At 37.4% G+C, this 12394-nt stretch overlaps 2 protein-coding genes and 1 pseudogene across 4 annotated transcripts; all 3 read right to left on the minus strand.

The window, feature by feature from the left end:
- Window positions 1-23: 23 nt before the first annotated feature.
- On the minus strand, window positions 24-3675 carry LOC127525393 (oocyte zinc finger protein XlCOF15). 2 transcript variants are annotated; one of them, XM_051917929.1, is made up of 2 exons: window positions 3524-3675; window positions 24-787 (listed from the first exon to the last, which is right to left on the minus strand). In XM_051917929.1, the coding sequence occupies exons 1-2, from the start codon at window positions 3658-3660 to the stop codon at window positions 163-165; spliced, it is 762 nt and encodes a 253-aa protein (XP_051773889.1). In that variant the 5' UTR covers window positions 3661-3675; the 3' UTR covers window positions 24-162. The 2 variants fall into 2 exon arrangements, with proteins under 2 accessions (XP_051773889.1, XP_051773888.1); XM_051917928.1 differs by having other exon boundaries at window positions 24-790.
- A 190-nt stretch (window positions 3676-3865) lies between these two features.
- Window positions 3866-5426, minus strand: LOC127525390 (oocyte zinc finger protein XlCOF15-like). Of its 2 annotated transcripts, none has more exons than XM_051917922.1 (2): window positions 5268-5426; window positions 3866-4772 (listed from the first exon to the last, which is right to left on the minus strand). In XM_051917922.1, the coding sequence occupies exons 1-2, from the start codon at window positions 5340-5342 to the stop codon at window positions 3993-3995; spliced, it is 855 nt and encodes a 284-aa protein (XP_051773882.1). In that variant the 5' UTR covers window positions 5343-5426; the 3' UTR covers window positions 3866-3992. The 2 variants fall into 2 exon arrangements, with proteins under 2 accessions (XP_051773882.1, XP_051773883.1); XM_051917923.1 differs by lacking the exon at window positions 5268-5426 and adding an exon at window positions 4881-5237.
- Window positions 5427-6758: 1332 nt separating this feature from the next.
- On the minus strand, window positions 6759-9841 carry LOC127525394 (gastrula zinc finger protein XlCGF67.1-like; annotated as a pseudogene).
- Window positions 9842-12394: the final 2553 nt, after the last annotated feature.

Here is a 12394-nt window from a genome sequence, read left to right on the forward strand (position 1 = left end):
GTATGCAAGCAATTAAGAAAAACTGTGATAATGCTCTTTATTGGCATCACGCAGATACAAACAGTCAATATAAGAAGGATGTAGCTAAAAAAACAAATAAAAATAAACAGTAGACTATCATAAATTCACGCGACACATGAATGTGCATCACTCAGTCACTCATCAACTTTTGGCTGAGTGACGTTTACAATGCATATTCAAGGAGTATTTATAAGGGAAAGTCTTTCCACAGTCTGGACAGGAGAAAGGCCTCTCTCCCGTGTGAATCCGCATGTGTTTCTGCAGCGTCGAGCGGCGTGAGAATCCGATTCCACACATGGGGCAACAGAACTGTTTTCCAGAATGAGAATCGGTGTGGTGGCGATTAAGATTGGTCTGACTGAAGAACGTCTTGTCGCAGTAAGCGCAGGCGAATGGCCTCTCGCCACTGTGTTTATACAAATGACTTTGGAGTGCAGTGGAGCCACAAAACTTCTTCCCACACTGATCGCAACTGAAGCTCTTCACGCTCTTTCGTTTTTGACCTGTGTGGATGGTGTTGTGCATTTTAAGCCATTCTGCACGACGAAACCCTCTCCCACAGAGTTCACAAATGAACGGAGCCTCTCCCGTGTGTATTCGCATGTGACACGCCAGATGTGTGCTGCGGCTGAACTCCTTGCCACACAGTTTACAGCTGAATTTTTTACCAGGGGTCTCTGAAGAACACTCCCGTTCAATATTAGACTCCCCCTTTTTGTTCACAGGCTTCATATCGATGCAGTCGGGGCACCAAGAGAAACGGCAACTACTGGAGAAACAGATTGAATTGAGAAATAAAACACTCATATTTATTCTTTACTTGTATATAGGCAAACTCAAAGTTGCAAGAAAGAATATAAATATTGTGTGTGTACGTGAGCAGGCCTGTATTAAAAATTCAGAGGCCCCTGGGTACAATGTCTTGTCGATTTGTTGGCCGGCCAATACTGAGCACGCGTTCAGACATAAACACTGAAGCTCTGCAACGGAAATAGCGTAGCAGTATGACAGGGGACAGACGAATTTGTTGAATAAAGTCGTTATTTTGTTTTGTTTTTGCGCACAAAAAGTATTCTCGTCACTTCGTAATATTAAGGTTGAACCACTGTAGTCACGTTGACGGTTTAATGATGTCTTTAGTAACTTTCTGGACCTCAAAAGGTTCATTGTTGTTGCTGCCTATTTGTGGATCGGATACCATCGGATTTCATCAAGAAAATGAATCTCTGTGAATAAAAAAAAGGCACAAAGAACGGAAATGAAAAGAAAAAATGGTCTATTTAGCCCCGCATTTTTAGAACGCTGCAAAAGACACAAGATGCAAGCGAAATGGAAAACCCATCCGTCTAGTGCATGTTTACATAGGAAAAGCAAGGTTTTCTGTAATTTTTGTACTTTAATACATTTGTCACACACCGCACGACTATTTAAATGTGATGTTAAAAACCCATATATAAACATGATTTAAATCTTGTAACTGTACCGTTCAAGAACATAGAATGCTTTCTTTTATGGCCGCATTGACAGGTTTCACCTGCCACTTGATTTGAGTCAGCTACTGCCCAGCAAACATTTGGACAATTAATGACCATTAAAAAAGATGTCCCTCCGACAAGTCCCGTCGCGGTTGAAAAATAGTTCCAGAATGAAATTTTAACGGACGTCTTTGACGTTATCTTATTAATTAATTAATTATTATATATTAAACTACAAGTTAAAAGTCAAAGAAACAATTATACATGCAACCCTAGAGAATTGTAGACATGTACAAACATATCTGAATGCATTTTTAGGAAATGTTATATCCTCCTGACTACCAGCTATTGAGTTTTGTCCTCTGTAGAGGACATTATATTTTAGCGAATTTCTCTGAGACCTTACGGCCCAGTTTCACAGACAGGGCTTAGACTAAGCCAGGATTAGGCGTTAGTTCAATTAGGGTATTTAAGCAGGTTTTATAAACGTACCCTAGAAAAAATCATTACTGGTGTGCATCTTGAGACAAAACAATAACACTGCCATATTTTAAGATATGTCAGTGCAAGTTGCTTTCAGTTGAAACAGCTCAAACATGCATTTTAGTCTGGGACTAGCTTAAGCCTTGTCTGTGAAACTGGGGGTATGTGTCACAGTTTTAAGTTTGAATGTCCTGTAAAGAGCACATTCAGAGCTTTTCAGAGATACCAAATGCTCAGAGGTTTCACCATGACCACTCCCTCTACTTGGTCTTTAAAAATGGCTGACATTAATTTAGTGATCAAATGTAACACACTTATGGAAATATGATAATATTTTGTTATTATTATTTACATCTGAGTAATTTTCAAAATGTTTGTCATAAATCGACATCTCAGGAAAATGTTATGGGGTTTCTAATCAAAATATGACTTTACTTTACGAAACAGGACATTGATTTTATACATGTCCACTGTAGAGGACAACAGGACTTAAATTATATATCAATATTCCTATAAAATATAAGATATGAAAATCTTGCCAATTATTACTCCCATTATTACACTTCTTTTTTCATTACATGTTGCTCCAAGAACACATTAATATGCAAATTACATACAGCTTGTAGATACATTGTATATAATGGGGGGGAAAAAAACATTTATGGCCACTTTACACAGATATTGCATAAAGCAAAATGGTATATCAAATCATTCTGTTATATCTTTCATAACATAGTTGAGAATCATCTTTATACAAAGTTTGGTATAAAAAAAATCCTGAAACCTAAAAATTGATTGGTGATTAAAAAAAAATAAATAAAAATCCCATTGTTTTTTCTATTTCATGTCTATTTATGTCTTATTTTATTTTTTTAAAACTGAGTCCTGGTGTCCACAACAGATGACATAACATATGAATAAAATATCATTTTTCAAACCTTTTATCTTTCCATTTTTTATCTTATGCTCTAAACAATGTAATGACTAAAAATATACTAAATTCACAAAACTTTTTTTTTCTGGTAGTCAGGAGGATATAGGCTATTTTTACTGATTCGTGCCGTCCTACCGCGACTATTTTTGGCCAGCGACACAACATTGCCGTCGGACCAATGTCTGCTGGGTGCAACCTGACACGCGTCAAAGTGGCATTTTTTTGCTTGAATTTCGTGATAAAAGTGACAAAATATGAAAGCTGCGACTTTGTTTCATATCAAAAGTAACAACGCTTATTGCGATTGTTGGATGGCAAGTTGTCTACAAATAATGTTAAATGAAACTGTTTCTCACGAATCAACAGAAAACTAGCATTGACGAGATCGATTGCTGGGACGTCTGGTCGGTTCATGCAACCGACGTCGGATCATTAAAATGAAGATCGATTAAAATCGATATTGTCCACCCAGCCCTATTTTCCATTTATACACATATATAGATTTTAACGTAAATGCATATTGTTCTAACTCATTTTCACTTTAAAGGTTACAAGCTTAATCTGAAAAACACTGGTCAATGATCTTAAATCTTAATCATAAAGCACTTACTTGCAATGTTCGTGTTCAAAGGAACATCCTCGGAGTCTGAAGCAGTGATGTGCATCTCCAACTTTTGACATTTCATTCTTCACTTCACGGATGGGTGAGCAGAACCAAAGAGAGTCAGTGCTGCCCCCATCTGCCATCAAAAGATACTGAATGTATTGCTCGGTAAATAGATTTGCAAATAATATAATTTAAGCAAAATATAATCTTATAGTGTATTAACGGAGTTCAGGTTATGATTGAAATTAGTCAGATTCAGAGAACAGTTCTTATATGTATAACTTGTAAAATGTAAACAATGATGAAAAACTAAAAAAGGAAAACAAAACTAAAAAGGAAACCATGTAAAATCAACCTCTTTATTGGCACTGAACAGGTATAATGAGATTCATGAAGAAAAGTGATGTGGCTTAAAACAAATAAGAATAAAGAGAATCATAAATTCACGTGACATACATGAATGCGCATTATGTCAGCTTTTGCAACGTTTACGATGTATATTCATGGAATATTTATAACCGAATGTCTTTCCACAGTCTGGACAGGAGAAAGGCCTCTCTCTCGTGTGAATCCGTGTGTGTTTCTGCAGTGAAAAAAGCCTTGAGAATCCGATTCCACACATGGGGCAACAGAACTGTTTGCTGTCAGAATGGGAATCGACCTGGTGGCGTTTAAGATTGGTCTGACTGTAGAACGTCTTGTCGCAGTACACGCAGGCAAACGGCCTCTCACCTTTGTGTTTATACAAATGACTTTGGAGTGCAGTGGAGCCAGTAAACTTCTTCTCACACTGATCGCAACTGAAACGCTTCACACTCTTTCGTTTGTTACCCGTGTGGACGCTGCTGTGCAGATCAAGCCAGTCTTTACGTCGGAATCCCCTCCCACAGAGTTCACAGGTGTACGGCGCCTCACCTGTGTGTATTCGCATGTGACGCACAAGGCTTATACTCTGGCGATACTCCATACCACACAGCTTACAGCTGAATTTTTTACCAGAAGTCTTTTTGCCATTTGAAAAGTGGGAGATGGATGGTTCAGCTTCTGTTTTAATATCTGAAGGACTTCCATCTGGCACCTGAATACTTTTTACTCTATATTTCAGCCGTTGGCAAAAGAGCACAGCTGATCCCTCTATTTTGCTTAGCACCAAAGTTTCGATATACTCCTCCTTAGTCGACTTGGACCTCAAAACGCCAAGAAAATTCTCAGAAGGCTTCATATTGATGCAGTCAGGACGCCAAGCCATCAACTAGGGAAACAGATTGAACAGAGATGTAAATATTCAGATGTACATATTAAACCCAAATTTCCCATAAATGAATTATACAATAACCTCATAAGTTATCCGGACACTTACCCCACACTTAAAACATGAAGGTTGCATTAGAAGAAACATTGTTTTCAATAAGAATAAGAGGAATTGAGCATATGTGTGAGTGCAGAAGGCACTAACAAGTTAACAACAGGAAAGAGTCAACAGATGGGACTCAGTGAACCAATGACAGAACTTGATGCAAGATGCAATAGAGTTGTCCAACTAAGAGTAAGAGATCTCCCGACTACTTTGAGTAAACTGAGGAAAGGAAAACTTTGTTGTGTGTGAGCCATTCAGAGAAAGAGAGAGACCCTAAATGTTAAAAGGTGTTCGTCAGATTGTTTGTCGTTATTTGTCAAATCACAAAATTTAGAATCAGTCAGAAACCTGCTGTTAAACAATTTTTAATCTGAACAACAAAGCACTTACTTGGAAATCGGCAATATTTATTGTATTTCCAATTAATAGAACATTCTTTAGTCCATTTACAACTTTCTCGTGCATGCTTCTTCTTCTTTATTTCACGGAGCATGACTAAAGATACACAGTACTGCCCCCTTCTGCTATTAAGAGGAATGCAACATTCACCTTGGCTCGGAAGGTCCGTGTGTTTTGTTGCTCTAGTCAGAATAGCATGTATCCACCAATACATATGAAAACTTGTCATTTGTAACTCTACAGCACCATTGATTACTATATGTTAAAATGGGACATTGAATTATTAGTAGAAGATCAAGTTCAGCTCAAGTTTGCTCTGTGCGGATGTATTATTCTGTTCCAGTGATGTGTTGTGACTCAACCTTGAAGGGAAAGATATTGCCTATGTTTTATCTAAAATTGTGTTTACAGGGGTTATTAAGAATATGATAAGCATGTGACCATGCCAAAGGAATTAAATTAAAAAGGAAGAAAATAACCATTGGTGATATGATGATAACAGAATGATATAAGAATGAGAATTCACACTGAGTGAGTCAGATGATCAGATGGCATCTCCTCCTCGTTGTTTTGTTCAATAAAGTCTATTCTCTGGGAACTGGAACTCTGCCTTTGAGAGATTTTTTCTGAGAAGAGAAGATACTTCACAAATTGCTGAGATGAAAAGAGACTGCATAAAATCCTCCACAACATTTTATACTGTTAACCTAGCAAAACCTGTAGAAAATGGCATAATCAACTTAGTTCGAGGTCCTCATTTTCTATGGCTTCTGGGAGTGCAGAGGACTCCGTCTTCAGTAAACTTTTTCAACTAACTGAGCTTCATATTTGTCTTCATTGAACATTTTGGTCTCTCTTTATGGGGTCAATCTGTGTTCCCCAACAGTACTATTATTGTAACAGTATAGTACTCTGTGTAATTCCTTGGTGTAAGTGTTCTTGTTCTGCAATAAAAGAAAAAAGTGGAAGATTTTTAAGACCGTCAGTATAAATTCATAAAACATATGGCAAATCTCTTTTCCATGCCGCATCCCATGTCTTTTTTTTTTTTTTTTTTATCTCTGGGCAACTCCCGAACATTCCAACTTGCGTTACACCTTGAAAGTGTTCATCTCAAATTCAACCCCTGTGATTTCACTGAGGAAATGTACTGCTTCCTCACATTCCTGCCATGATTTACACAGCAGATGCTGAGAGTTTATCATGTTGCATAATAAATTTTACATAAATGTATATTGACAAAATATAAAAATCCATGTATGTAAAAATCTACTAAAATTTTACTTTATAAATCATTCATAGCACACTTTTAAGTAATGCGCTGAATGGTACTTAAGTATCATAGTTGGGAAAATGTACTTATAACTAGTACATTAGTAATATATTAATAGAATCAATTTAATTTAAACTTAGGATTACTATATAAAAGTCTAAAAAATAAGAACATACTACAAATGTACCTGGAAACTGAGAAAAACTGTAATAAAGAAACCATGTAAATGCTCTTTATTGGCATTGTGCAGGACAACAAATTAGAATAAACAGAGTAAATCAGAAATTCCTATGACGCATGAATGTGCATCACATCAACTTTTGGCTGAATGCAGTTTAGAATGCATATTCAAGGAGTATTTATAAGGGAAAGTCTTTCCACAGTCTGGACAGGAGAAAGGCCTCTCTCCCGTGTGAATCCGCATGTGTTTCTGCAGCGTCGAGCGGCGTGAGAATCCGATTCCACACAGGGGGCAACAGAACTGTTTTTCAGAATGACAATCGGCGTGGTGGCGATTAAGATTGGCCTAACTTAAGAACGTCTTGTCGCAGTACGCGCAGGCGAACGGCCTCTCACCTCTGTGTTTATACAAATGACTTTGGAGTGCAGCGGAGCCACAAAACTTCTTCCCACACTGATCGCAACTGAAGCGCTTCATGTGTTTCCGTTTGTTACCAGTATGGATGGTGATGTGAATTTTAAGCCAATCTGAACGACGGAAGCCCATCCCACAGAGTTCACAGGTGTACGGCGCCTCTCCTGTGTGTATTCGCATGTGACGCACCAGTCCTAAGCTCCGCTGATACTCCATGCCACATAGCTTACAGCTGAATTTTTTACCAGGAGTTTTTCTGGAAGATGGATGGTATGGCTTCTGTATTAATATCTGAAGAACTTCCATCTGGCACCTGAATACTTTTTACTTTATATTTCAGCCGTTGGCAAAACAGCACAGCCGATTCCTCCATTTTGCTCAGCACCAAAGTTTCGATATCCTCCTCCTTAGTCGACCCCGAAACTCCAAGAAAATTCTCAGAAGGCTTCATAACGATGCAGTCAGGACGCCAAGCAATCAACTAAGGAAACAGATTGAATAGAGATGTAAACAATCTTATTTATTCCTCAAATGTATTGCTCATTAAAACACCCCAAAATTCACATAAATTAATAACAGAACAACCCCATAAGTTATTTAGATAGGCTATTTACACCACAGTTAAAAGCACATTATGTAACTTTTAGCCCTCTAGTAGTGCGGAAGAACATTGTTTTGGTTGTGCTTTAGCTCTGTGTGACTGTGCAGATGAATATTGTTCTTTTTCATAACTAAAAAAAAAAAGAGAGAGATGTTATCCTACTGCTCATAAAACATTCACTACTAGGCTTAAGAGATATAACGGGTTTAGATGGAAAGAATCTCAAGATGACTAGCTGAAGACATTACTGTAGCTTTTCCCATTAATAGTCATGGTACTTCCTTGAAAATAAATTCCAGAACAGCACTACAACCACCATAATGAAATGACCCTTTACAATAGATAATGCTTTACAATGAACTACATATGGCAATTTAACTGTTCAATGAAATACCTTACTCACCTGTTGAGTAATAAAAACATCATCTCCATGTCGTTTTTACAACATTTCAAATCCCTCATCTCACCATCTCTGAAAAGCCAAGCCAGTGTTGATTCTGGTTTTATTATGAGCTCTGTCACATTCTCTCTTTTTTTGCCAGCAGACTATCCTCTACCAGCGTTTTTTTTTTTTAAACGGGTGATTCTACCGGAGGTTTGAGATGCTGCTCCATGTCAACTTTCTCGCTCATTGTGACAAATAACCTGTGCCACTCCCACACCAGACACGCGTCAAAGTAGCCAGAGCAACTTTTCTTTATTTACGGACAGTGGCAGCTCGTCAGGGGATGCACAGACTATACAAAATTTTGTGGTGAAAAATGGCAGAGGGACGATTTAATGTTAATAAATAAATAAAACTCCTAGTTATTCATTTAATTTCATGTCTCAGAATGTGAATTTCTTGTTTGTAATTTCACCATTGTAACACTCAACATTAACTTTTTTGCTCACCATCCACTGTGGCTAGTGGTTTTCCAAAGTTTTTTGCCACTCAGCATTGTCACTGGCCACAATTTTGACATCGATACCATGGGAAAAAAAAACTGCCATATAGATATTTTTAATATTATCTCATAATTTGGCAGAAGGTATATTAGGCTGCTGTCACTTTAAGACCTGACGCACGGATCCGTTATACTGTTACACATGTTTTCTTTCTCAACTGTTCACTGTTCACTAAGTTCACTTAAAACAAAGCTGACTGTGTTTACGTGAATACTCGCCAAGACCAGCATTTTGACATTATTTTGTGTGTATTTTACTGTTTAAGTGCAATATGCAGTGAAAAAGATCAAAAATAAATAAATAAAAAGCAATATTATAGTAGTTAATAAATTAAAAAAAAAAAAAAAAAAAACAGAAGATCCCCAGGCCCCTACAATTGGTGTGCCTCCTCTATTTGAATATCCATGAGCCACCACTGCTTACAGATATGACATGAATGGGCGAGTGATGTATGTAAGCAATTTCCTACAAAAACTATCCCGCTAGGTGTAAAATAAGATTTATAATAGTTAATCAGTGAAAGACAAAAACATGATTTAGAAGAAGGATCGACTCAAATTTTGTTGATTTTGAACAAAAAAAAAAAGGTACATACTAGGTGCATTGTTACATACTATCATGGTTGTTGCATTAGAAGAAACGCAGTGTTTCATAAGAATAAGAGGAACTGAGCATATGTGTGAGCGTAGAAGGAAGTTAGGTACTAACAGGTTAACAACAGGAAGAGTCAGCAGATGGAAGTCAGTGAACCAATGACAGAACTTGTTTCAAGATGCAAGAATATACATTTTGTGTAAGGGAGCTTTCAGCTAAGATATCTCCCAACTACTTTGAGTAAACTGGGGATAGGAAAACTGTTATGCATAAGCCTTCATTGAGACAAAAGATTCATAATGTTCAATTTTTCATTAATTCACTAATAATTACCAATTAAAGCAAAAGAAAAACAGCTCAGAAAAGGGAACTTAGCTCTGAAGAAGCTCTTGTAGCATTTACATGACACTTGCTTTGATTTTGTTGGCAGAGACAACATTGAATATTTGTACATTTTTGATACATTTGTGTCACACACAAGACAATTTAAATGCAAACTATTTAAACTTTTAAAAAATAATACATACTTTTATATATAAACAAGTTTTTACATTTCTACATAATATATAGAAATGTAAAATGTATATGTGTATATATACAGGTGCTGGTCATATAATTAGAATATCATCAAAAAGTTCATTTTTTTATTATAAATTATTTTTAAAAATGAAACTTTCATATATTCTAGATTCCCTACATGTAAAGTAAAACATTTCAAAAGTTTTTTTTTTAAATTTTGATGATTAGAGCGTACAGCTCATGAAAGTCCAAAATCCAGTATTTCAAAATATTAGAATATTTCCTAAGATCAATCAAAAAATGGATTTGCAAAACAGAAAAGTTAAAGTTCTTTAAAGTATGTTCTTTTGTGCACTCAATACTTGGTCAGCAGCACATATTACAGCAAATGACTTGCTCCTAGCACAAATTACTGCATCAGTGAAGTGTGGCATGGAAGTGATCAGCCTGTGGCACTGCTGAGGCACTATTGAGCCTTCAGATCATCTGTATATTGTTGGATCGACTGTTTCTCATCTTTCTCTTGAAAATATCCCATAGATTCAGGTCAGGCATATTGGCTGGCCAATAAAGCACAGTAATATCATGGTCAGCAAACCACTTGGAAGTGGTTTTTGCACTGTGGGCAGGTGCTAAAGTCCTGCTGGAAAAGGAAATCAGCATCTCCATAAAGCTTGTCAGCAGATGGAAGCATAAAGTGCTTCAAAATCTCCTGGAAGATGGCTGCATTGACTTTGCACTTGATAAAACACAATGGACCAACACCAGCAGACGTCACGGCCCCCCCAAATCATTATTAACTTCAGAAACTTCACACTAGACTTCAAGCAGCTTGGATTCTGTGCCTCTCCAGTCTTCCTTCAGACTCTGGGACCATGATTTCAACATGAAATGCAAAATTTACTTTTATCTGAAAAGAGGACTTTCGACCACTGTTCACTGTCCAGTTCTTTTTCTCCTTAGCCCAGGTAAGATGCTTCTGACGTTGTCTCTGGTTCAGAAGTGGCTTGGTAGTCCTTTTCCTGAAGATGTCTGAGTGTGGTGACTCTTGATGCGCTGACTCCGGCTTCATTCTACTCATTGTGAAGCTCTCCCAAGTGTTTGAATCGGCTTTACTTGACAGTATTCTCAAGCTTGCGGTCATCCCTGTTGCTTGTGCACCTTTGCCTACCCAATTTCTTCCTTCCAGTCAACTTTGCATTTAATATGCTTCGATACATCACTCTGTAAACAGCCACCCCATTCAGTAATGACCTTCTGTGACTTATTCTCTTTGTGGAGGGTGTCAATGATTGTCTCCTGGACCATTGCCAAGTCAGCAGTCTTCCCCATTAGTGTGGTTTCAAAGAACAAAAGATACCCGGAATTTATACTGTAGGGATGGTCATTTAATGAAACTCAAATGTAAATATTCTAATATTTTGAGATACTGGATTTTGGAATCCTAGAGTGTCAATGGGTTCCACAGTTTCTGTATCCGTCATGTAGCCAAACATTCCCATTGCACACTGCTCAAAAGCCTCTTCTAGAGAATCGCCCCACGAATGAATCCTACGGTAAAAAAAAAAAAAGAAAAGAAAAAAAGAAAAAACAGAGCAAATGCTTTATATGCTGCGAATATATATTTATCATTGTTCCAATGATAAGAACATTCTTGGATCCTGACTCCTGACACACTTCATGTGCACTTTCTGAGGACCTACAATGGCCGCCGCGTGCGCGAGACCACGAGACCTTTATGGTGCACCATTTGTCATTTTAGCTTTCAGAAGAGTGCTCACGAGCGCCCCCTTTGCGCTATTTTCCCCATAAACTGTTAGCTCCCTAAAAAGTACCACAATGCAGTGTAAAAACCAGGGAGCCAACATAATGACATCCAATGACATTTTTTAAACCAGACCATTATTTATTATATTTCAGAATAAGTAGCCTATATACATCATATATACATAATACTATATACATATATATATATACTATACAGAATTTATTTACAGCTGAAATGTTGCATGTATATGTAATAAGCAAAGTATTTATCATAATGTACTTTAAATAACATTAAAACATAATGTCAGAAAGATATCAGTTCTGCTGTTGTACCAGTAGTGACGTTGTACAATCAGCACATTGTCATATCACCGGAAATAGAGTCACAATAGTGTCCTATTGTGTAATGAGCCAGGGTCCAAATCCATACTGTCCTAGTGCCTGAATTTGTGTACACGATATACTGGTTCATGACCCAGGTTTTTTCTATGTCCTAAAATAGTTCACTCCTCTACTCATTTTCTATGGCTGTTGGAAGTGTGGAGAACTGTCTTCAGTAAACTTTTTCAACTAATTAAACTTCAAATGTGACTCCTGATCTTAATTGAACACATCGGCCTCTCTTTATAGGGTTAATTTGTGTTCCCCGACACTTATTGCAACACTCTGTGTAGCCTATGTTTTCTTGTTCCCTTTCGTGGGAACTATCGACGCTACGTCGAATGACGTGATGGGTTCCCATCACGTCATTCGACGTAGCGTCTCGTTCCCTTACTCAGGGAACAAGGGTTACACCAGTAACCCGAGACGTTTTCAATAAA

This window comes from Ctenopharyngodon idella, chromosome 13, assembly GCF_019924925.1.
Source record: "Ctenopharyngodon idella isolate HZGC_01 chromosome 13, HZGC01, whole genome shotgun sequence".
NCBI lineage: Eukaryota > Metazoa > Chordata > Actinopteri > Cypriniformes > Xenocyprididae > Ctenopharyngodon > Ctenopharyngodon idella.

Excerpts from the sequence above, each read along its gene's own strand:
- LOC127525393 (XM_051917928.1), bottom strand. The coding sequence starts at position 3,660 with ATGGCAGATGGGGGCAGCACTGACTCTCTTTGGTTCTGCTCACCCATC. Across the intron at positions 791-3,523 it reads TTTGAACACGAACATTGCAA|TAGTTGCCGTTTCTCTTGGT; the intron begins GTAAGTGCTTTA and ends CTGTTTCTCCAG.
- LOC127525390 (XM_051917922.1), bottom strand. The coding sequence starts at position 5,342 with ATGCACGAGAAAGTTGTAAATGGACTAAAGAATGTTCTATTAATTGGA. Across the intron at positions 4,773-5,267 it reads TAAATATTGCCGATTTCCAA|TTGATGGCTTGGCGTCCTGA; the intron begins GTAAGTGCTTTG and ends CTGTTTCCCTAG.